Source organism: Dipodomys ordii, unplaced genomic scaffold (assembly GCF_000151885.1).
Source record: "Dipodomys ordii isolate 6190 unplaced genomic scaffold, Dord_2.0 Scaffold121, whole genome shotgun sequence".
Taxonomy (NCBI): Eukaryota; Metazoa; Chordata; class Mammalia; order Rodentia; family Heteromyidae; genus Dipodomys; species Dipodomys ordii.
The window spans coordinates 1,706,532-1,728,636 of NW_012267337.1; the positions used below are offsets into that span (position 1 = coordinate 1,706,532).

The 22,105-nt window shown below is 41.3% G+C and overlaps 1 protein-coding gene across 1 annotated transcript in view; it reads right to left on the reverse strand.

The window, feature by feature from the left end:
- Positions 1-10,821: 10,821 nt before the first annotated feature.
- Hnrnpc (heterogeneous nuclear ribonucleoprotein C (C1/C2)) overlaps positions 10,822-22,105 on the reverse strand; it is a 48,330-nt gene continuing 37,046 nt past the window's right edge. Inside the window, exons 4-8 of the mRNA XM_013029666.1 lie at positions 13,018-13,024; positions 12,764-12,948; positions 12,160-12,273; positions 11,300-11,481; positions 10,822-11,200 (exon numbers count right to left, since the gene is read on the reverse strand). Of these exons, the coding sequence (XP_012885120.1) occupies positions 11,117-11,200; positions 11,300-11,481; positions 12,160-12,273; positions 12,764-12,948; positions 13,018-13,024 (572 nt within the window). The 3' untranslated portion in view covers positions 10,822-11,116. The remainder of the gene's footprint in view (positions 11,201-11,299; positions 11,482-12,159; positions 12,274-12,763; positions 12,949-13,017; positions 13,025-22,105) is intronic.

Sequence of the window (22,105 nt, forward strand, 5' to 3'; positions counted from 1 at the left end):
TGGAGATAGGAGTCTCACGGTCTTTCCTGCCCGGGCTGGCTTTGAACCACGATCCTCAGATCTCAGCCTCCTGAGTAGCTAGGATTACAGGCGTGCTCCACCAGCGCCCGGCTGAAACCTGAGATTTTTATCTCACCCCAGTTTGATTGGACAACATTTAGAATTCAAACAACAAATGCTGGCAGGGATATGGGGAAAATGAACCCTACTGAACTACTGGTGGGAATATAACCTAGTACAATCACTCTGGAAAGCAATCTGGAAATTCCTCAAAAAACTAAATATAAGGGCTGAGAGGTGGATCAGTGGTAGAGTGCTTGCCTTGCATGCCTGAGGCCCTTGATTCAATTCCTCAGCACCACATAAGTAGAAAAGGCTAGAAGTTGTGCTTGGCTCAAGTGGTAGAGTGCTAGCCTTGAGGTGAAAAGCTGAGGGACAGTGCCCAGGCCCAGAGTTCAGGTTCCACAACTGAAAACAAACAAACAACTAAATACAGCCTGGGCACCGGTGGCTCACACTGTAATCCTAGCTACTCAGAAGGCTGAGATCTGAGGATCACAGTTCAGAGTTAGCTGGGGCAAGAAAGTCCATACGACTCTTAGAATTTTTTTTTTTTTGGGTCAGGACGTGGGGCCCGAACTCTGGGCCTGGGCACTGTCCCTCAGCTCTTCAGCTCAAGGCTAGCGCTCTACCACTTGAGCCACAGCGCCACTTCCGGCTTTTTTCTTTTTGCTTATGTGGTGCTGAGGAATCGAACTCAGGGCCTCAGGCATGCAAGGCAAGCGCTCTACCACTGAGCCACCTTCCCAGCCCGTCCATACGACTCTTATCTCCAATAAACCACCAGAAAACGAAGTGGCTTTGTGGTTCAAGTGGTAGAGTACCTGCTTGGGTGAAAAAGCCGAGTGAGATCATAAGGCTATAAATTCAAGCCCCAGTACCAGCACAAACAAAAACAAAAATATTCAATACAGCACAAGGAAATACAAAACCAGAAGAACATAGTGGTATAAGCTATTAGGTTTTTTTGTTTGTTTTTTGGTCGTGGGGCTTGAACTCTGGCCTGGGGGCTGTCCCTCAGCTCTTCAGCTCAAGGCTAGCACTCTACCACTTGAGCCACAGTGCCACTTCCAGCTTTTTCTGTTTGTGTGGTACTGAAGAATCCAACCCAGGGCTTCATGCATGCTAGGCAAGCACTCTACCACTAAGCCACATTCCCAGTCTCTAAGACAATTTCTTATGCAATAGATAGTGAATATAGATTTTATGGCACTAACATAGTAAGAGAGTCCCTAGATTCACATATACTAGGTTAGTACCTTATGCCTACAATTCTAGCTACTCCGGAGGTTTATTGTGGAAGGATTGCAATACAAGACTAGTTCAGGCACAAAAGTTCCTGAAGCTCCCTTCTCAATGGAGAAATGGATATGGTGGTGTGTGCCTGTTACCCTAGATACATCGGGAAGCCTAGGTAGATCATAGTCCAGGCACACCCAAAAATAGGCAGAACAAGCCAGGCACTGGAGGCTCACGCCTGTAACCCTAGGTACTCAGGAGGCTGAGATCTGAGGATCAAAGTTCAAAGCCAGGGCAGGAAAGTCTGTGTGAGACTCTTATCTCCAATAAATCACCAGAAAACTGGAAGTAGCGCTATGGTTCAAGTGATACAGTGCTTGCTTTGATCTGAAGAGCTGAGGAACAGTGCCCAGGCCCAGAGTTCAAGCCCCACGACCAGCCAAAAAAACAAAAAAAAGCCCTCTACCACTTGAGTTACAGCACCACTTTTTTTTTCTGTTTATGTGGTACTCAGGAATCAAACCCAGGATTTCATGCATGCTAGACACTCTACCACCAAGCCACATTCCCAGCCCTGCAGTCTCTTATAAATATACATTGCTCTATTACCCAACAACCACACTCCTGGACATTCATCCCAGAGAATAAAAAACTTTTATCATAAGAATTTATATTCAGGGGCTGGGAAGTGGCTCAGTGGTAGAGCACTTTCCTTCTATGCCTGAGGCCCTGGGTTCGATTCCTCAGCACCACATAAGCAAAAAGAAAAAAGCCGGAAGTGACGCTGTGGCTCAAGTGGTAGAGCGCTAGCCTTGAGCTGAAGAGCTGAGGGACAGCGGCCAGGCCCAGAATTCAGGCCTCACAACCGGCCCCCCCCAAAAAAACACAAGAATTTATATTCAAACCGATGCTAGTGGCTGATGCCTGTAATCCTAGCTACTCAGAAATCTGAGATCTGAGATCACAGTTCAAAGCCATCATAGGCAGGAAAAGTCCATGACACTATCTCCAGAAGGGGAGCTGTGGCTCAAAGTCATAGAGCTCTAGCCTTGAGCAAAAGAGCTCAAGGACAGCACCCAGGCCCCAAGTTCAAGCCCCATGACTACACACACACATAAAATAACATATACAAACATTCATACTAGTTTTATTTGTAATAACAAGAAACTGCAAGCAACCCAAATCAGCAATTTATTAAACATTGTCTATATTATTTTTTGTTGATTATGACATCAGTGGCAAAACATATAGTAATAAAAGTGGCAACTCTTTGCACTGGGAAGGTGGCTCAGTGGTAGAGTGCTTGCCTTGCATGCATGAGGCCCTGGGTTCGATTCCTCAGCACCACATAAGCAGAAAAAGCTGGAAGTGGCCTGTGGCTCAAGCGGTAGAGCACTAGCCTTGAGCTGAAGAGCTGAGGGATAGCGCCCAGGCCCAGAGTTCAGACCCCATGACTGACCAAAAAATAAAAATAAAAAAAGAATTTGGATAGAATTCAAGAGCATTGTTGTGGCAGGAGCGGGGGAAGGGACAGAATCACCATCAAAAATGGAGGGACAAAGGGCGAACAAATGCAGCAAGGGTACTCACTGGACACTATGTTGAAAATGAACTATACAACTTGTGTGTGGGATTGGAGGGAAAAACTGAGAGCAAGAGAAAGGGTGACATTGTCCCAAAAGAAACATACTCTTTATCTAACTTATATAACTAACTCCTCTGGACATCACCTTCACAATATTTTTTTTTAAATACATACTCCAAAGCCAGGCACTGGTGGCTCACACCTGTAATCCTAGCTACTCAAAGCTGACCTAGGTAGGAAAGTTTCTAAGACTCGTATTCAGTTAACCACCAAGAAGCTGTAAGTAGAGATGTGGCCCAAATGAGAGTGCTAGCCTTGAGCAAAAAAATCTCAAAGGCAGTGCCAGACCAAGTATGAGCCCCAATAACAATGTGTGTGCATGTGTGCACACACACAGTCTACACTCATATAATTCTTTGAAATGGCAGAATTACGGTGATGAAAAACAGGTTATGGGTTTCCACAGATTAAAGATGGTGAAGAGAGGATGAGAGATGTTGTAGTGAATACTATCCGTGCCATAGTGTATGCCCATGACTCTTAAGAACTGAGGAAAACTAAATAAAGTCTGAGGTTTCATGAATAATGTGTTGGTTTCGTGTTTCTGCAAAAAGACCATGGTAACAGCTCTCAGATATTAACATTACAACTCTTCCATGAATGTAACACCCCTATATAAATGTTTGAGAGAAAAAATAAATGTTTGAGAGTCAAGTACCGGTGGCTTATGCCTGTAATACTCAGGAAGCTGGGATCAGAGGATCACATTTCGAAGCTAGTTTGGGCAGGGGAAAGTCTGTGACTCTTAACTCAAATTAACCACCCAAAAAGCTGGAATTGGAGGTGTGGCTTAAGTGGTAGACTGTGACCCTTCAGCAAAAAACTAACGGACAGTGCTAAGGCCCTAAACCAAGCCCCAGTACCAACACAAAAATACAGTTTTAGAAAAGCAAAAATTCTTTTTAAAAAATGTGACACTACCGCACATCTGAAGGGGGAAGGGGAAGGCTGAAGAAAAAAATGAATTGACAAGTGTGAAACCAACACTTATCTCTTGGGAATCTCATTTTTAGTTTTTTCTTATGCAGCAAATATATATGTATATATACACACACGTTCAACTAGACATCTCTATAGTGTTCATAACAGTTTTATTCATATCAGCTATAATTAGAAACAGCCCAAATGCCTATTAGTAAAATGTATTTGTACAATGCAGTACTATAAACAGCAGTATGAATAAACTAGAGCATGCAGCAACACACATGAATTATATAGACACATTGTTGAATCAAAGAAGCCAGGCAACAAGATACATATTATTAATTTTATTTGAAGTTCAGATACAGTCATACCAAATCTACGGTGTATGGACAATAGGTACCTTTGAAATAATGGTATAGGAACTATAAGAAAGCACATGCAAGATTTCTGCAACACTGGTGATTTCTACAGTATTGCTTGCTTGCTTTTTCAGTTAATTTTTATTGAAAGTTCTATGTAGTCCATGCAATCCTGGAACTCATGAACCTCCTGCCTTGGCCTTTCTAGTCCTAGGATTACAGGTATGTATCCCTCTATGTAAGATCTTGCTGCATCTATGCTCATTATGTAATAACAACTGTACACCTATTTTATGGTAGCTATAGTCCAAGAAAAAGATGATTAAAGGGCTGGGAAGGTGACTCAGTGGTAGAGTGTTTGCCTTGAATGCCTGAGGCCCTGGTTCGATTCCTCAGCACCACATAAGCAAAAAAGAAAAAAGCCGTAAGTGGTGCTGTGGCTCAAGTGGTAAAGTGCTAGCCTTGAGCTGAAGAGCTGAGGGACAGCGCCCAGGCCCAGAGTTCAGGCCCCACGACCGAACCCCAAAAAAAAGATTATTAAAAGCAAATACACAAAATAAGGTAACATGCCCCTTAGGAAGCCTAAAATTAAAAGGACAGACAGTATGAAGTGCTGCTAAAGACATAAAATAATTAAAATGTTCACTTAGTGAGATCTAAGTTAGCAAAACCATATTTTAAAGGGTTTGGTACTTATCACATGTGCTAACTTGCACTCAACAAAAATGTGTATGTTCTCATAGAAAAATATTCCTAATAAATATACCAAACTGGAAACAATCCAAATGTCTTTCAATTCTGCTAATGAACCAGACCCAGTGGATAAATCCTTCCACTTCTGCTTTCATATGTCACACAATTCTGGGAAATGTTATGAATCCCATCTCAGTAACATCCTAACACTGGCTTTCCCCACTTGTCTCACTATCCTCATCCTGACTCCTCGAATCTCATCTCCTAACTACTACACCCACGTTTTTTCCTCTCAAAGGAAATCCAAGCTTCAACAATAGAACATTTAGTGTGTGCGCGCACACGCGCGCGCCAATCTTGGGGCTTGAACTCTGAGCCTACATGCTGTTCTTGAGCTTCTTTTGATGAAGGTTAGCACTCTACCAGTTGAGCCACAGCATCACTTCTGGCTTGTTTATTGGAGCTAAGAATCTGTTTCCTGCCTGAGCTGGCTTCAAACAGGGATCCTCAGATCTTGGCCTCCTGAGTAGCTAAGATTATACCCATGAGCCATCAGCACTGGTTTAGAACACTATTCTATTGTTACATAACACAGAAAGGTGCCAAGTCCATTCTTGGAGATACACAAGAGTGGTCCCATTCCCAAGGTTTAACAGGAATTTTCACTCTGTAAATCTGAATTGAATTTAAAAAATATGCATGAGGGCTGGGAAGGTGGCTCAGTGGTAGAGCGCTTGCCTTGCATGGTTGAGGCCCTGAGTTCGATTCCTCAGCACCACATAAACAAAAAGAAAAAAGCCGGAAGTGGCGCTGTGGCTCAAGTGGTACAGCGCTAGTCTTGAGCTGAAGAGCTGAGGGACAGTGCCCAAGCCGAGTTCAGGCCCCATGACCGGACCCCCAAAAAAAAAATATGTGCAAAGGGTAGGAAATTTAAAGTATTGAGACAGATGGACTGTAAAGGGCACAGATCTTTCTTGGACATACTCTTTCTTCGATCTATGTATAATGGGTACCCACACGTACACAAACACACACATGCCATGCCCACTGAGGTACTTGAACTCAGGGGTCTGAGTGTTATTCCTTAGCTTTGTTGCTCCAGGATGGTGCTATCCCACTTGAGTCACAATTCAACTTCCAGAAGCTAACTAGGCTAGCTTTGAACTGCAATTCTGATCTCTCAAGCCCTTGAGTAACTATGATTACAGACATTAACTACTGCCACTAGGCTCTTCCCAGTTTTGATATCAGACATGTACTGAGGGGCTGTTTTAGTCTGTCACTTAAGATTATTAAAATTGGGCTGGAAAGGTGACTGAGTGGTAGAGTACTTGCCTCACATGCATGAGGCCCTAGATTAGATTCTTCAGCACCACATACACAGAAAAAGCCAGAAGTGGCACTGTGGCTCAAGTGGTTAAAACACTAGCCTTGAGCTCAAGAGCTGAGGGACAGTGCCCAGGCCAGGGTTCAAGACCCAAGACTGCACACACAAAAATAAAATTCACCTATAGGATAAGTTAGAAGGCATTAAAGCATGGATCTAGCTGTATTTTGTTATTCCCAACAGGCATAATGTAAGCCAAGCATTGTCATATTCCAGAATGTCAGTCATGGACACTTGAAACTGCAGGCAGAGACAGAACACTAAGTTCAAGGTCAACCTGTATGTCCCACAAACTTGCTTTATGAACAGATATAGACATGAAGCTATTGTAATGACAGTGGTAGCTTGACCTGAACTGTCTCATGTAAGATAGGCACAAAACCAAACTATCTAAAAAACTTGGAAGGTCTTATACCAGTAGACAGCAAGTATCATTTTTATACAACAAATTATCAGCTAAGAACGCCTGACACTGGGTGCCAGTGGTTCAGGTCTATAATCTTAGATGTTCACATGGATCTTGGTTCAAAACCGGCCCGGGCAGGGAAGTCCATGACTCTTTATCTGCATTAAACCACTCAGAAAACAGGAAATGGCACTGTGGTAGAATGGTAGAATGCTAACCTTGACCTGGAGAGATGAGGGACAGTGTCCAGGCCCAGAGTGCAAGCCCCACCACCGTGCCCCCCCCCAAATTATCAGTCACCTTTTTGGATATATATATATATGATGTGTATATGAAGTGTGCCTGGACTATTCTGAAGATGCTAAGTAGTGTTCAAGACAATTGAGATTTCCCACAAAGCTGACACACCCACACACAAAGGCCTGACAATGTACCCACCATTAAAAGGCTGAAGTGAAAAATAAACTAAGCCTGATTCACTTGTTATGGGAGGGATAGCAGGGTCAGTCTTGTGTTTGGGAAGATTGTCCCAGAAGAATGGACAAAAAGTCAGTTTCTAGAAGTGGGAAAACATTAAGAAAATAATGTAACCCAAGGGTGGTCTTGGATGATTGGGGCTGTTTATAGACACTATCTGGCCCTATTCCATGCCCTTAAGGCTATGCTAAAAACCCCAACCCCAACCAAAAGTGCTAAAAGGGCATTGAAATACTATACTTTTCATTCTCTGGGAAAAGTATATTTGGGAGCAGAGACAGTATTTCTACAGATGGTCTTAGTCCTCTAGTTAATGCAAGTACATGGCTTGCTTGAGCCAGGGATGACTTCCTACCCTATCATTCTACAAGCTTAAAGATTTGGGAAATTTGGGTTTAGGGCCCAAGAAACATGAACTTAGAACATGCAAAAGCTTATTAAATTTGGATTAGTAACTAGCAACCCTCGTTTCTATAACCAGTATTTGCAGGTTGCACTAATCTACAAACCTTCCAGGGCTCTCTTATCTATGCTATACATTGAAAATGCCACATATACCCACTTAAATTTAATTCAGATAAAACTTTTTATTCAGCCACACTAGCACAACTCAAAATGCCAGTTGCTACCATCTTAAAATATCCCTTCACAAGCTCACTTGAGTAGCTAAAAAGTAAAAAAACAAGCCTGGTACATTTCAGCCTGGTGTGCTGGAACCTCAGTGGTTTTGTTTCATAGTCTAACATTCATATCAACCAAGGTGTTCTCCAATAGGGTGCACGATTTCAAAATACACTTGCTTTGTATCAAACCCTAAGACACACATTATTACTTTATTAGACTTCACCTCATGTCACCTCATGAATGGCTCAGATGTCCTACTATCCTACCACCCTTTGACTTTGTGAGATTAAGCGTACTAGTTGTCAGCATTCACCCTTGACCTCCCTGTTCATGGTTTCTATTTCTACTGTATAAACCACTATACAATAGGGTTCTTCTAAGTACTCCTAACAGGTTATGCTTTTCACAGCTTGGATTTAAAACACTGAATCATGTCAATCTTCTGCCCTTTTATGGGGTGAAGGGAAACAGTATGTTACTAGCCATTTTATCCTAATGCTCACAAAAATGCTTACCCATGATTTCACATAGGTATAAGTTCTAGTTTTGATCACATATTTTTCCTTCTAGGTTTGCTATGTGAGCCCAGCTACTACCAATCACAAGCAATTAGAATTCTAAATCTTCATTGATTCCAGCTCTTTCCAATTCACCAATCTTCTTGCGGCTATTTGAATTGTCTTGAATTCTGCTTCCCTTTGAAAACAGGTGTTGGAACACAACTTGAGTCAGTGTCTGTGAATAATATTGAGGATCTAGGCTGGAAGCCAGGCCAGGGAACACCATGAAACAATAATGGACACCAAAAAAGGTAGAAATGGAGCTGTGGCTTAACTAGTGTATTGGTCTGGAGCAGAAAAGCCAAAGGACAATGCTCAGGCCCGGAGGATTGCAAGCCCCAGGACAGAACAAAAACTTTACAACAAAAAAATCCACAACTGATACCATTCATACAATCTTTGCAAGTCTTCTATGTCAAGGGACTATGAACAGAACAAAGACTTGTCAGCCACTAAGCTTCTGCTAAACTCCTTTCATTTTACGTTTATTCGTAATAAGGCTACTTTCTTAGGCTCCATAAGCATACTAAAAACGTTTCTTTCAATTATTATCAAAGCATACCTATCTTCATGGCTAGAAATCTTAACACTGAACTGAGGTTATTCAACTAACAAAACGTTCTGTAAAAACAATATTTGCAGATTCTATAACTGTTACACCTTTCATTTAACAGAACCAGAAATATATCACTCTAAAAATAAAGAGTACACATTGAATTCCAAACTAAGTTAATCCAATAGCTTTCAAACATCAAACACTTTTTAATTTTTATTTTATTAGTATCTTAGGCTTGGAATTTTTCGGGTACAGTTTTCTTTACCACTTAGGACCACCTGCTAAATGTTTGTATGAACAGACCGCATCAAAATACAATAAAGAAGCCAGGTGATAATGGCTCATACCTGTAATTCTAGCTACTCAGGGGGCTGAGATCTGAGGATTGTAGTTCAAAGCCAGCCCAGACAATAAAGTTCATGAAAATCTTATCTCCAATAAACCATCAGAAAACCGGAAGTGGCACTATAGCTCAAGTAGTAAAGCGCTAACCTCGAGCTAAAGAGCTCAGGGACAGCATTCAGGCTCAAGGTTCAAGCCCCATAATCAACACACAAAAAATATAGATGCTAGTTTGGGTTTTTTTCTTTTTACTGAATTAACAAGAAATACCACTTTTATATACTGCATTTGCACTTGACAGGCAGTTTTGTTTTTGTCTTGCCAATTGTGGGGCTTTAAGTCACAGCCTGGGCACTGGCCCTGAGCTCTTCAGCTCAAAGGGAGCACTCTACCACTTGAGCCACAGCACTACTCCGTTTTCTCATGGTTAATTAGAGATAAGAGTCTCACAGACTTTCCTGCATAGGCTGGCTTTGAACCATGACCCTGAGATCTCAGCTAAGATTTCAGGTGTGAGCAACCATTGCCTGATCCACTGTCCTTTACAGATAAAAAAGAACCTATGAAAACTTTATAAACATGACTGAACTTTGGTCTACTGTAGTAGATAAGAGTTGGGGGAAAAAAATGCCTGCACTGCATACTCCAATGAATCTTAAACCCGAGGAATTTATGTCTGCATAAATTGTTAAGAACTGTCTCCCTTGCTGCTGTATTAAAAAAGTGAAGCATAAAACATCAAGTAGCTGGACTTTCAGAACTAAGCATTAGAATTTCGGTATTTCATACTAGATCTACCCTTAAGACAGCTGGATGCTACCTGGCACTATGACAAAAATGGGATTAGGGCTGCAATTAGAAGGGGCAAAGGTAAAGAGGTTAAGAAAGACTTGTTGTAAGTACAAGATCATTCTAAGGAATCTACATGCATAACCCTCGCAATGTTTTAGAAAAGAAAGAGCAAATGCTTTTCCTATTTTCACTGAACTCTGCGCCTCAGAGTTCAGTATAAAGATTAGACTAGAAAAACAATGTTAACAGTGTATGTTGATAGACATGACGAGACAAATGTATTTAGCACAATCTAAAGATTTTGTGGAGGCCGCTGCAACAAAACAAGGAATTTGAAGTAAACAGTTATAAAATACAAAAATAAAAAACCAGGTGTTTTTTTCTCCAAATTCCTGGTTTAATAAGGGCTTGTTTATTTTTTGAGAAAAAAATGTCCCAAACATCAGGCTGTTCACAAAAATAACCCACAGTATCAACTTTAGAAAACAAATATTAAGACTAGTACACTAATTATTTTTCTAAAGGATGCATCTGACATGCCAACTCTCATTCACAAAAATACATTGTTACATTTCTGTTTAACATCCCCACACAGCACTCTCATGTGGGGCATGACACACAGATTTCTAACTTAAAGCTGCTATCCAGTGCTAGAACTAAATGCATGAGATTGCCTTTGCAGTTAGGGAAGCAAATACTAAAATTTTGTATGAATGGAAAGAACTGTACTCCCTGCATAACAAGAGATTATTTTGGAGACAGTTGATAAAAACCATACATCCTTTTTATTGTTAAGTCATAAAGAGGTATCAAAATTAAAAGCAAAAATTACAGGGTAAGACTTAACAAAACTATCAGGAGCATCAAAGGAAGTGAAAATGGAACTAGGCACAGGGCAATATGAATTAATGAACATGGGAAGGACAAGGATAGGGAGAACAGTGAGCATGTGCTGAAGATACTAGGGGAGAGGATCTGGTGAAATTTTGATCTTAAGACATGCGCCTAGGTAAAGAAATAATGGGATAAGATCCCTAAGCCCCACTATGTGCTTAAGAGTCATCCTCGCCATTGGCGCTGTCTCTGTCATCCTCTCCTTCCTCAGCCTCTTTTTCATCATCCTTGATCAACTCCAGCTGTGAGAAACAGACACAAACATGATGGAGTTAGAGGGACTCCATGTGTTCCTGGTCCCCCCTCCACCACCTCTTTCTATTCTTTCCCATAGTTTTCACCTGGTCTTCCCCCCGATCTTCATTATCATCATCATCCAGTAGGTCCCCCTCCTCAGCAGAATCATCTGCACCCCCCTCAGACTCCATCTTGACATTAGTCTCATCTTTCTTCAGGGAGCTGCTGCTCTGTTCTTCTTCTGACTTCTCATTCTTCACTTCGACTGTTGACGATAAGGACAGGTCTGTATGGGGAGCAAGAGTCCCCACTATGATCATCAAGATGGATTGAGCATGTTTACCCCACCAACCAACACCCTCCCCAACTCAAACACCCAAATTATTTTTCTTTTTTTGATGGTCCTAAGGCTTGAACTCAAGGCCTGGACACTGTCCCTGAGCTAATTTTGCTGAAGGCTAGCACTCACCACTCGAGCAACATGCCACTCCCAGTGTTTTCTGTGATTTCCTGTCTGGGGAGAACTAGGTGTCGGTGGCTCTAGGATATAGTCCTAGCTGCTCAGGAGGCTGAAAATTGGTTCAAAGCCAGCCTGGGCAGGAAAGTCCATGAGACTCTTATCTCCAGTTAACCACCAGAAAATCAGAAGTGGTGTTGTGGCTCAAGTGGTAGAGCGCTAGCCTTGAGCTTAGGGGCAGTGTCCAGGCCCAGAGTTCAAACCTCATGAACACTAACACACACACACACACACACACACACACACACACACACTCCTCTCCCCTCCCCCCCCCTCTCACTTTCCTATCTGGGATGACTTCAAACTGCAATCCTCAGATCACAGACTTGGTTCTCAGTAGTGAGGATTATAGGCAAGAGTCAGCAGTGCCCAGCTCCAAGTTTCATACACATCCACCACCTTTCAGCACTAACCCAATTTTATACCTACTAAGCACAAAGATTTTACCTGCTTGTTTGCTCTGCTCCTTTTCAATTTTTTCCAGGCTGTCCAGCAAAGAATCCACTTTTTGTTTAATCTGGGTCAGTTCCTTCTTAATGGCTTGAAGATCATCGCCTTTCACTTTATTATAAAGAAATTTTACATTAGAATCATGAGTACGAGTATATACCTGCTACAAAATATATTCCCAGTACAACCTCAAAGGAGTAACACCGGCCTTTGATCTGCTACATGACAACTAAAATTTGAATCTCCTTTGAGTAGTTGCATTGTAACTTAAGAGATTACAGAAGATTTCAATTCTATATTTAAATGCCTTGTTTCACAAACACATTTTCTTTACATTGGCAAAATCTATACAGTAAGCAGGAAATAATTCCTCATGTGAAGTAAATCCCATTTAAATTTTGTTCTTATACTACACAAGGAAATATATAATATAAAAATAAGCCCAAGGCCTGCATGTCTGATGACAAATTTTCAAATTCTTAGTATTTAGGGAAAAAATGAGGACCTTTATCAGACACGAGAAAAAAAATTGAACATTGAACCTCTATTAACTACCCTAGGTCAAGAAACAGCAGAAGCACAAAGTAGAAATAAAACATACACTTTCCAGACTTGGAAGAAGATCCTCGCTGTCCACTCTTAGAATTGAAGCCACTTTTGCCCCTGCGTGAGGTGTTTCCTGATACACGCTGACGTTTAGAGGGCACCACAGCCCGAGCAATAGGAGGCGGTGGCGGCACACGTGCTGGATAGCTGTACATCCTATTTTGTGTAAAAAAATTGTAACTTCAAAATTAAAAGTAACAAAAGATGTAAGTACACTTACAAGATAGATTAAGTACAAAAAATGCTTACTGCAGAACTGAAAAAAGAAACCACCATGCCTGACTTATTCAGAGATAGGGTCTTTTGGCTAATTTTTTGGCAAACTGTAATCCTCATCTCTACCTTGAGTAGGTTAAAGGAATGGGCAATCACACACAGCAGCAACAGAGCATTATTATTTTTTAAATTAAAAATAGCCTTATCTGGATCTTACTTTTTAAAGCCATGTGGCTAGTGGCTCATGCCTGAAAATCAACCTATTAAGGATACTGATATCTGAGGCCTGAGCAATGAAGTCTGTGAGATTCTTACCTCCAATTAACTACCAAAAAGGAATGTGGCTCAAGAAGTAACAGTAATAGTCTTGAATGAAGATAAGGGAGAGAAATATAGCTAGATATGCACAAATAGGATGCTTATACTTGCTATAAAACAAAGTACAGGCTGGGAATGTGGTTTAGTGGTAGAGTACTTGCCTAGCATGCGTGAAGTCCTGGTTTTGATTCCTTACTACCACATAAGCAAAAAAAGCTGGAAGTAGTGTTGTGGCTCAAGTAATAGAGCTCTAGCCTTGAGCAAAAGAAGCTCAGAAACTGCCTAAGCCCACAGTTTAAGCCCCAGGATACCTCCCCCCAAAAAAGGACAACAGTCACAGAAAATAGCAAGTTCCTAAAAAAAATATATTCAATTTCTCATTTTTGTTTCTACACATCAGGATGCTAGAAGTATTTTTTGTACATCAAATGTGGATCAGAGGTAGAGTGCTAATACTTCAGTACCACAAAGGTGAAACCAAAAACTACACACTGTGGCTCAAGCAGTAGAACATTAGTCTTGAGCCAAAAAACCAAAAAAAAACCCAAAAAACAAAAAAAAACCTCGAAGACAGTGCCAAATAAAAAAGGGGGAGGGGACGAATGTGTTTTAGTAGTAGAATGTATGCCTAGCATGCACCACATTAACAGAAAAGGGCAGAAGTGGTGTTATAGAAGCCTTGAGCACAGAGAGGCTCAAGGACAGAGCCCATGCACAAGTTCAAGCTCCTCTCAGCACCCATATGGTTATGTGTGCCCTAAATTACATGAGCATCAATCTAACTCATTCATTATGGAAACAGATGAGTATCTCAGTGTTCCGGATACTGAGCAGATTGAGGACAGCTCAATATATAAGATAAAGAAAGAAAAAAATATTTGAACAATGTCAATAACTTAGTACATTTAGTCTACCTTTCTAGTCATGTGATTGTTTCTAAGAAAATAACCATTTCACACAGTTTTCAATCACAGCTGGCAACTCTCAAAATATAATCACAATACTTCTGAAATCTTTTCTAATTTATTATCCTGCAAAATGCAGGAGACAGTCTCCATTAATTTCACAGGACATTTAATGTTAGACTGTTTATTGTAACTATATTCAAAAGTACTATAAAACTTGGCACCTGTGGCTCATGCCTATAATACTAGCTACACAGGGGGCAAGATCTGAGGATTGCTGTTCAAAGCCAGCCCAGGAAAGAAAAGTCTGCGAGACTCATCTCTAATTAACAACCAGAAGTGGGGCTGTGGCTCAAGAGGTAAAACCATAGGATTGAGGTAAAGAGCTGATGGACAAGCACCCAGGCCCAGAGTTCAAGCCCGACTGACCAAAAAAAAAACAGCAAAAACAAAAACAAAACACACACACACAAAAAAAACACTATAAAATCCTAAAGTGGAAGAATTCTGCAATCCAAGAAAATATTTTATACTATGTACCAGGTACCATATGTAAAATGTAATGTTAATGATGATGAAGTACCCCAAAAATCAATGAATGAATTAAAACGAAAACTGTGATCTATACATTTTTAAAAGCCATGTCAAGCTTGCTTTTAGTATATTTACCTATCTTCCAATAAAACATGTTTTAATACAATGTTTTCTATGGTCCCATGTTCTCAACCAAATGAAGAATGAATAACAACTTGGTTATCCATGACTGAGTGATTCTTCATCCTCAATGTAAGTCGCCTTTGCTTACCATAAAATTGACCTTTTAGTTCAGACTGTTAAGGTCTCTAAGATACTAAAATAGTTCTGAGGTACTGAACAGTAATCCCAAACATATATTCCTGGTGAACTAATATTAAGTAAGGAAAAAGACAATTGGTTAAATTTACAGAACATTTTTTTGGTTGTTGGTGGTGGTGGTTGTGGGGCTTGAACTTTGGGGCTGATTACTGCCCCTCAGCTCTTTAGCTCAAGGCTCTGTACACCACTTGAGCCACAGCACCACTTCCAGTTTTTCTGGTGGTTTCTTAGAGATAAAAGAATCTCACTAGGGCTGGGAAGGTGGCTCAGTGGTAGAGCGCTTGCCTTGCATGCCTGAGGCCCTGGGTTTGATTCCTCAGCACCACATAAGCAAAAAGAAAAAAGCTAGAAGTGGCGCTGTGGCTCAAGTGGTAGAGCGCTAGCCTTGAGCTGAAGAGCTGAGGGACAGTGCTCAGGCCCAGAGTTCAGGCCCCACGACTGGACCTAAAAAAAAAAGTCTCAGGGACTTTCCTGCCTGGACTGACTTTGAAATATGATCCTCAGGTATAAGCCTCCTAATAGCTAGAATTACAGGTGAGAGCAACTGGCACCCAGCAAGAACTTTTAAATCTACTTTTAGTTCTATTCATTCTTGTGCTCAGAAGAATCATCCTCAAAAACTTTGGCTTGCAAGTTTTGCTAGCACATAAGAACTATGAGCATCAAAAAACAATGAAGTATAATTTTTGTACCTGTGTATTTGAAACACTAGGAACTTTCATGTAAGTAAAGAGTACACTCCTTTTAGAACATTAGCAACCCGTCCCTTCTAATAACTCTTTTTGTTGTTTGCTGTTGCTTGAATACAGGGCCTGGGCACTCTAGGTGCTCAAGTCTAGCTCTGTACTACTTGAGCTACAGTGTTACTTCCACCCTTTTCTGTTTATGTTGTACTGAGGAATCGAACCCAGGGCCTCATGCTTGGGAGAGGCAAGCATTCTACTACTGAGCCACATTCCCAGTACCCAGACATCTTATTGCATTTCCAGCCTTTTCTGTTTATGTGTGGTATTAAGAATTGAACCTAGGGCTTTGAGCATACAAGGCAAGCACTGTACCACTAAGCCACATTCCCATGCCTCCTAGTAACTATTTTTATATAACAATTTTTTTGGTTGGTCACGGGGCTTCAACTCAGGACTTGGGCAATGTCCTGGCCCATTTTTTTTCAAGGTTAGCGTTCTACCACTGAGCTACCAACCACTCCCAATTTTTGGGGGGTTGGAGCTGAAGTGCCCAGGTCTTTCCTGCTCAGGCTGGCTCAAAACCATGATCCTTAGGTCTCAGCCAGAGTAGATAAGAGGCAGCAGGGCCCAGCCCTGCAGTAATGTTGGAATGATTTAAAACATCATCCTCATAGGATGCATACGGGCTATCTCAAATAACCAATGAAAAAAGGAGACTAGGGCTGGGAATGTGACTTAGTGGTAGAATGCTTGCCTAGAATGCATAAGTCCTGGATTTTATTCCTCAGTATCACATAAACATAAAAGGCCAGAAGTAGCTCTGTGGCTCAAGTACTAAGAGTTCTAGCTTTAAGCAAAAGCAGCTCAGGGATAATAGCCAGGCCCTGAGTCCAAGCCCCAGGATTAGTCTAGCAAAAGGGGAGGTCGTGGGGAAAACTAGTAAGACAGCAGTACAAAAGGTAGAACACATTCTTCACAGGTGTGAGGGCCCATTAAAAACCACTTAGAATGGATAGTCTATGATATACTGAGAAGAATAATCAATTGAATATTTCACAAGTATACACTAAATGAAGAAAATAAGTTAAAAGACATTTACTACAAGATGACTACTTTTATAAATACCAAAAGTAATTATAACTCAACAAAGACTACAGAACCCAAGCATCTATCCACCAAGCAGAAGGACTGAGATTTGGAGGCAAGCCTTGGCTATCTAGCAAACTACTGTCTTGGGTGCTGGGGTGGGAGGGAAATGAGAGCAGGGAGAGGTATATAAGGGGATGAGGAACACAAAAAGATGGTAAAAAGAACCTCTAGATAAAAGGTAAGTTGGGGCTGGGAAGGTGGCTCAGAGGTAGAGCGCTTGCCTTGCATGCCTGAGGCCCTGGGTTCAATTCCTCTGTACAACGTAAGAAAAAAGAAAAAAAAGCTGACGTGGTGCTGTGGCTCAATGGTAGAGCGCTAGCCTTGAGCTGAAGAGCTGAGGGGACAATGCCCAAGCCCGGAGTTCAGGCCCCATGACTGGAACCCCCCCCCAAAAAAGAAAAAAGTTAAGTCAGGGCTGGTAATGTTGCTTGTTATGTTGTATACCCAGCACGGATGAGGCATGAATGGTATTTTGTGTAAGTCACTTTTTCTTTTTAGTGCTGGCTCAGGGGATTGAACTTGGGGACTGGTGCTTTTTTGTTCAAGACTAATGCTCTACACCATTTGAGACACAGCCTAGCTTCTGGCTGTAATTGGAGGTCAAAGTATTACATAGACTGTTCCAGGTTGGCTTGGAAGCACAACCCTCAGTCTCAGTCCCTTGATTCTGGCATAATTCATTGGAACCCAGTCCCAAATATCACTCTTAATGCTTTAAAAAAATTCACTTCCTGATTTCTGATATACATAATTCACCTCAATCAGTGGCTCATGCCTAGAATTTCAGCTACTTAGGAGGCTGAAATACAAAAACGGTAACCTAGGGGTTGGGAAGGTGGCTCAGTGGTAGAGTGCTTGCATTGCATGCCTGAGGCCCTGGGTTCAATTCCTCAGCCCCACATAAGCAAAAAGAAAAAAGCCGAAAGCGGCGCTGTGGCTCAAGTGGTAGAGCGGAGCCTTGAGCTAAAGAGCTGAGGGACAGCGCCCAGGCCCAGAGTTCAGGCCTCACGACTGGACCCAAAAACAAAACAAAACAAAAACGGTAACCTAGAGGTAATGAATCAAGCGGAAGAGAACCAATCCTGTTCAAGAAAGCCAAGTTGAGTGGCAATCTGTTAAAACTTCACTCAAGGAGTTTAAGCCTGGTACCAGCAATAATTAGTAGTAAGGTCTACAAGGTTGTCAAAACACAAGCTAAATACTATTAAAACACACAGTATCTCAAATATTCCAAACTCCTTCCATACAAACCACCCATTGAAAATAAATAAAATCCAAACATTACGGTACCAGAAGTACCGACCATTTCACAGGAAACACATATAGCAGAAAGATATGCTAAGTACAATCTGAAGTCGTAACGTAGGGTAACTTTAGATAACTTAGTAAGACATTAACAGAGTAACTGAAACCTTACATAATATACAAAGAAAGGTTGGAGTGCTAAAGATCTTGGTGACAGGGCAATGTTTGAAGTCTGTGGCATTGGAAAAGTTGGCATTCAGAGCCAACTTCTTTTTCACCTAAGAGACTCACATGGTTGAAGGGTTTAGGGACTAAAAGAAAAAAAAATTCCGAGTATTTTCTTGAAGACAGTAACAAAAATAAAATGTTTTTATTCTTTACTACATGGCCTCAATTTAAGGTTTCACAGATCCTGCCTAATCTATTATTTCGCAGATATTAGTATCTGCCAAACTCAGACTAATGAATATTCTCCCTTTTCATTTTCACTTGTCAATACCATACATGAACTAAAACCTACTATTTGGGCTGGTAAGTTGGCTCAGTGGTAGAGTGCTTGCTGGCATGCATGAGGCCTTGGGTTCAATTCCTCAGCACCATAAGCATAAAAAAGCCAGAAGTGGTAGGGCACTAGCCTTCAGCTGAAGAGCTCAGGGACAGCACCAGGGATCAGAGTTCAGCCCACCCCACAAAAAACCTACCATTCAACTTGAACTTAAGTTATTTAAGTCTTCAGCATGTGTGATCTCTTACATGTTCATTTCCCACACCAGATCTCAGTATTCTTAGTAGAGAATCAGTTCCTCCCACTGTTAACTAGGTGCTATATAAGCTATCAAAATCCTAAAGGCTTAATTAAGAACCCAATAAGAAAAACACTCACTGTAGTCAAAAATACAAAGATATAACTTAGAGTGGGTAAAAGTGCATTTGAAAAACAGGCAGTTTTTAGGGTCAAACAACAGTGGTAGATCTGAAACAATTTTTGCAAAGTAAAATTCCTTAAACATTCGTACCACCTCTCTATATGATTTCTAAACAGCTTCTAAAGCTCTCAAGTATTTTTCTTCCAAGTTTATTAGTATGTGTATTAGTGCACTGGGTTCCCGTGGCATGATCTGGGACTGAGTACTGCCTCAACTTTTGTTGCTCAAAGGCTAGTAGTCTACTACAGGAGCTACAGCTCAACTTGTGGCTTTTTGGTAGATAACTGGAGATAAAAATATCAGATATTCTGCCTAGGCTGGCACTGAAGCTCCAGCTAAGCCTCTGGTATAGCTTGGATTACAGGCCTGAGCTTATTTATTTACAATCAAATGATGACATTAATCTGCCTCACTAAAAATAAAGTTTCTGCTAGGTGCTGTTGATAGGAAGAACGACAGAAATTTTTAAGAGCAGTAAAAGGAAAACTGAGTGGTAGCACCTGTTATCCCAACTATGAGACCAGGTGCTCAGGGTAACCAAGGCAAAAAAAGGCCCAATGTCAAAACAACCAATTTTAAGAAAAAATAGTCTTTTCCATCCAAGTGTGTTACCTGAACATTCCTGATTTGGCTGAGTGGCTTTGCTCTTTTTATGAGAAGCCCTAAATCCGTAACTGTTGAGGAAATATCAGAGGTTATGGGTTTATTTTCACCCTACTTACGCAGTTAATCTTGTTTTGCAATTACTTTATGAAAATACATTGATATACTCAATGTAGACTATCGTGAGCAGATTGTGAACCTGAGCTCAACCAATGTGAGCAGAAGGACAAGGCCTGTATGTTATGGATAAATAAGGGAGCAGACTCCCTGCTGTGTGTGCTTGTCAGACTTTTGGCAGATGGAGCACCCTCTGTGGAGAAATTTTGCCTTACTAAAGACAAATCTTTTATTTTCCTGTATATTACTGACTACACTGGTTCTTGAAGAGTGTATTTATGACACAGTGTAAGGAGACTGGCAGAATGGTTTCCAATTAACCAGGGAAAACACTGGACCGGATTGAGGCTCAAGTAGTAGAGCAGGAGGCCTGATTTAAAGGCAAAAGCTGAGTTTAGAACACAGTATGCCCAAACCAGAGAGGTAAAACAGCTTTACTGAGGGTTAGTTAGCTCAAAGGTAAAAGCACATAAAGAGGTAAAGGCTCCTCTTAAGATACTCAGCTCCGAAGATGCTGAATGCTATACCAAGCCAACATTTTCCATACTCTCAATTTAAATCACTATTTTCCAGGTGCTGGTGGCTCATGCCTATAATCTGAGCTACTTTAGAGGCTGAGATAGAGGGTAGATAAAAGAATCCAGCTTGCAGGCTATTGAATTTTATGGCCAAAGCTGGCCTGGAACGATGATCCTCGCATCTAAGCCTCAGTAGGTAGGTACTAGCTCTTTCACCACCATCCAAAAAAAGTACTCAAGCTATTTTTTAGTTTCAAAACATGTTTGAACACAAATGAAATTCAAATCCTATAATCCTAATGTTGAAAAGTAAAGGTCCTTTACAACATAATAGTCTAAGCATTATTTCCAGTTTTCCTTCTGTCCTTTTAATGCCAAGCTATTATAACCTGGAAATTATTTCTCAAAATGTTTGCTTTTAGGTGTTTACAACTGTGTTTACAGGCTGACATACTTCCTTAAATCAAGAGTATATGTCTCTGTTGTGTGAATTATTTCCAATCAGGCTACTAATTTTTTTTAATCTGTCGCAGGGCCTGAACTCTGGGCCTGGGCACTATCTCTTAGCTCTTCTACACAAGGCTAGTGCTCTACTACTTGATCCACAGCATCACTTCCGGCTTTTTCTGCTTATGTGGTGCTGAGGAATTGAACTCAGGGCCTCATGCATGCAAGGCAAACACTCTCACCACTGAGCCACCTTCCCAGCCCGTTTATTCTTCAAAATATAAATTCAAAATTTGTACACATATCAGAAACATAAGAATGCTTGGAATATTGGGTTCTAATATGGGGAGGGAGCTGTAATCTGCTTAATAGAGCAGTAAAATCCCTTATGCCCACAAACCCTCCATACTATGGCTTCCAATAAGAGAAGTCATGCTTGGCTTGACTTTTTTTTTTTTGCCAGCAACTGGGGCTTAAACTCGGGACCTGGGCACTCTACCTTAGCATTTACAAATAATGCTGACAGTGTGTTTTGGTGGTTAATTATAGACTAATGGAATTCTCTTTAACTAGCTTTGAGCATGACCCTTAAATCTCAGCTTAAATAACTAGGATTATAGGCATGAGCCACTGGCACACAGGTGTTTGGCTTGATTTAGTTCACAACTGCTACACTACCACTGGAGCCATACCTCCAGCTACATATTTTTGAAGACAATCAAGACCTTTGGCCAGATTGTGTATACGCTTAAACCCAGCTTCCTGAAAACCTAGGATTACAGGCTTGGGGCAATGGTGCATGAAAAATTCATCATTTATCTAATGATATCCATGGGATTGGATTTCACATGCCCATAATTCTTAATTTACAAATCTTTTTTTGTTGTTGTTGGTAGTGGGGCTTGAACTCTGGGCCTGGGCGCTGTCCCTCAGCTGTTCAGTTCAAGGCAAGCGCTCTACCACTTCAGCTACAGCACCACTTCCAGTTTTCTGGTGGTTTATTAGAGATAGGAGTCTCACAGTCTCTCCTGCTTGGGCTGGCTTTGAACTGCGATCCTCAGATCTCAGCCTCCTGAGTAGCTAGGATTACAGGCATGAGCCACCAGCGCCTGGCTTTAATTTACAAATCTTAAAAAGTTAACTCAACGTGGGGGCTGGGAAGGTGGCTCAGTGGTAGAGTGCTTGCCTTGCATGCATGAGGCCCTGGGTTCGATTCCTCAGCACCACATAAGCAAAAAGAAAAAACCCGGAAGTGGCATTGTGGCTCAAGTGGTAGAGCACTAGCCTTGAGCTGAAGAGCTGAGGGACAGTGCCCAGGCCCAGAGTTCAGGCCCCACGACCGGACCCAAAAA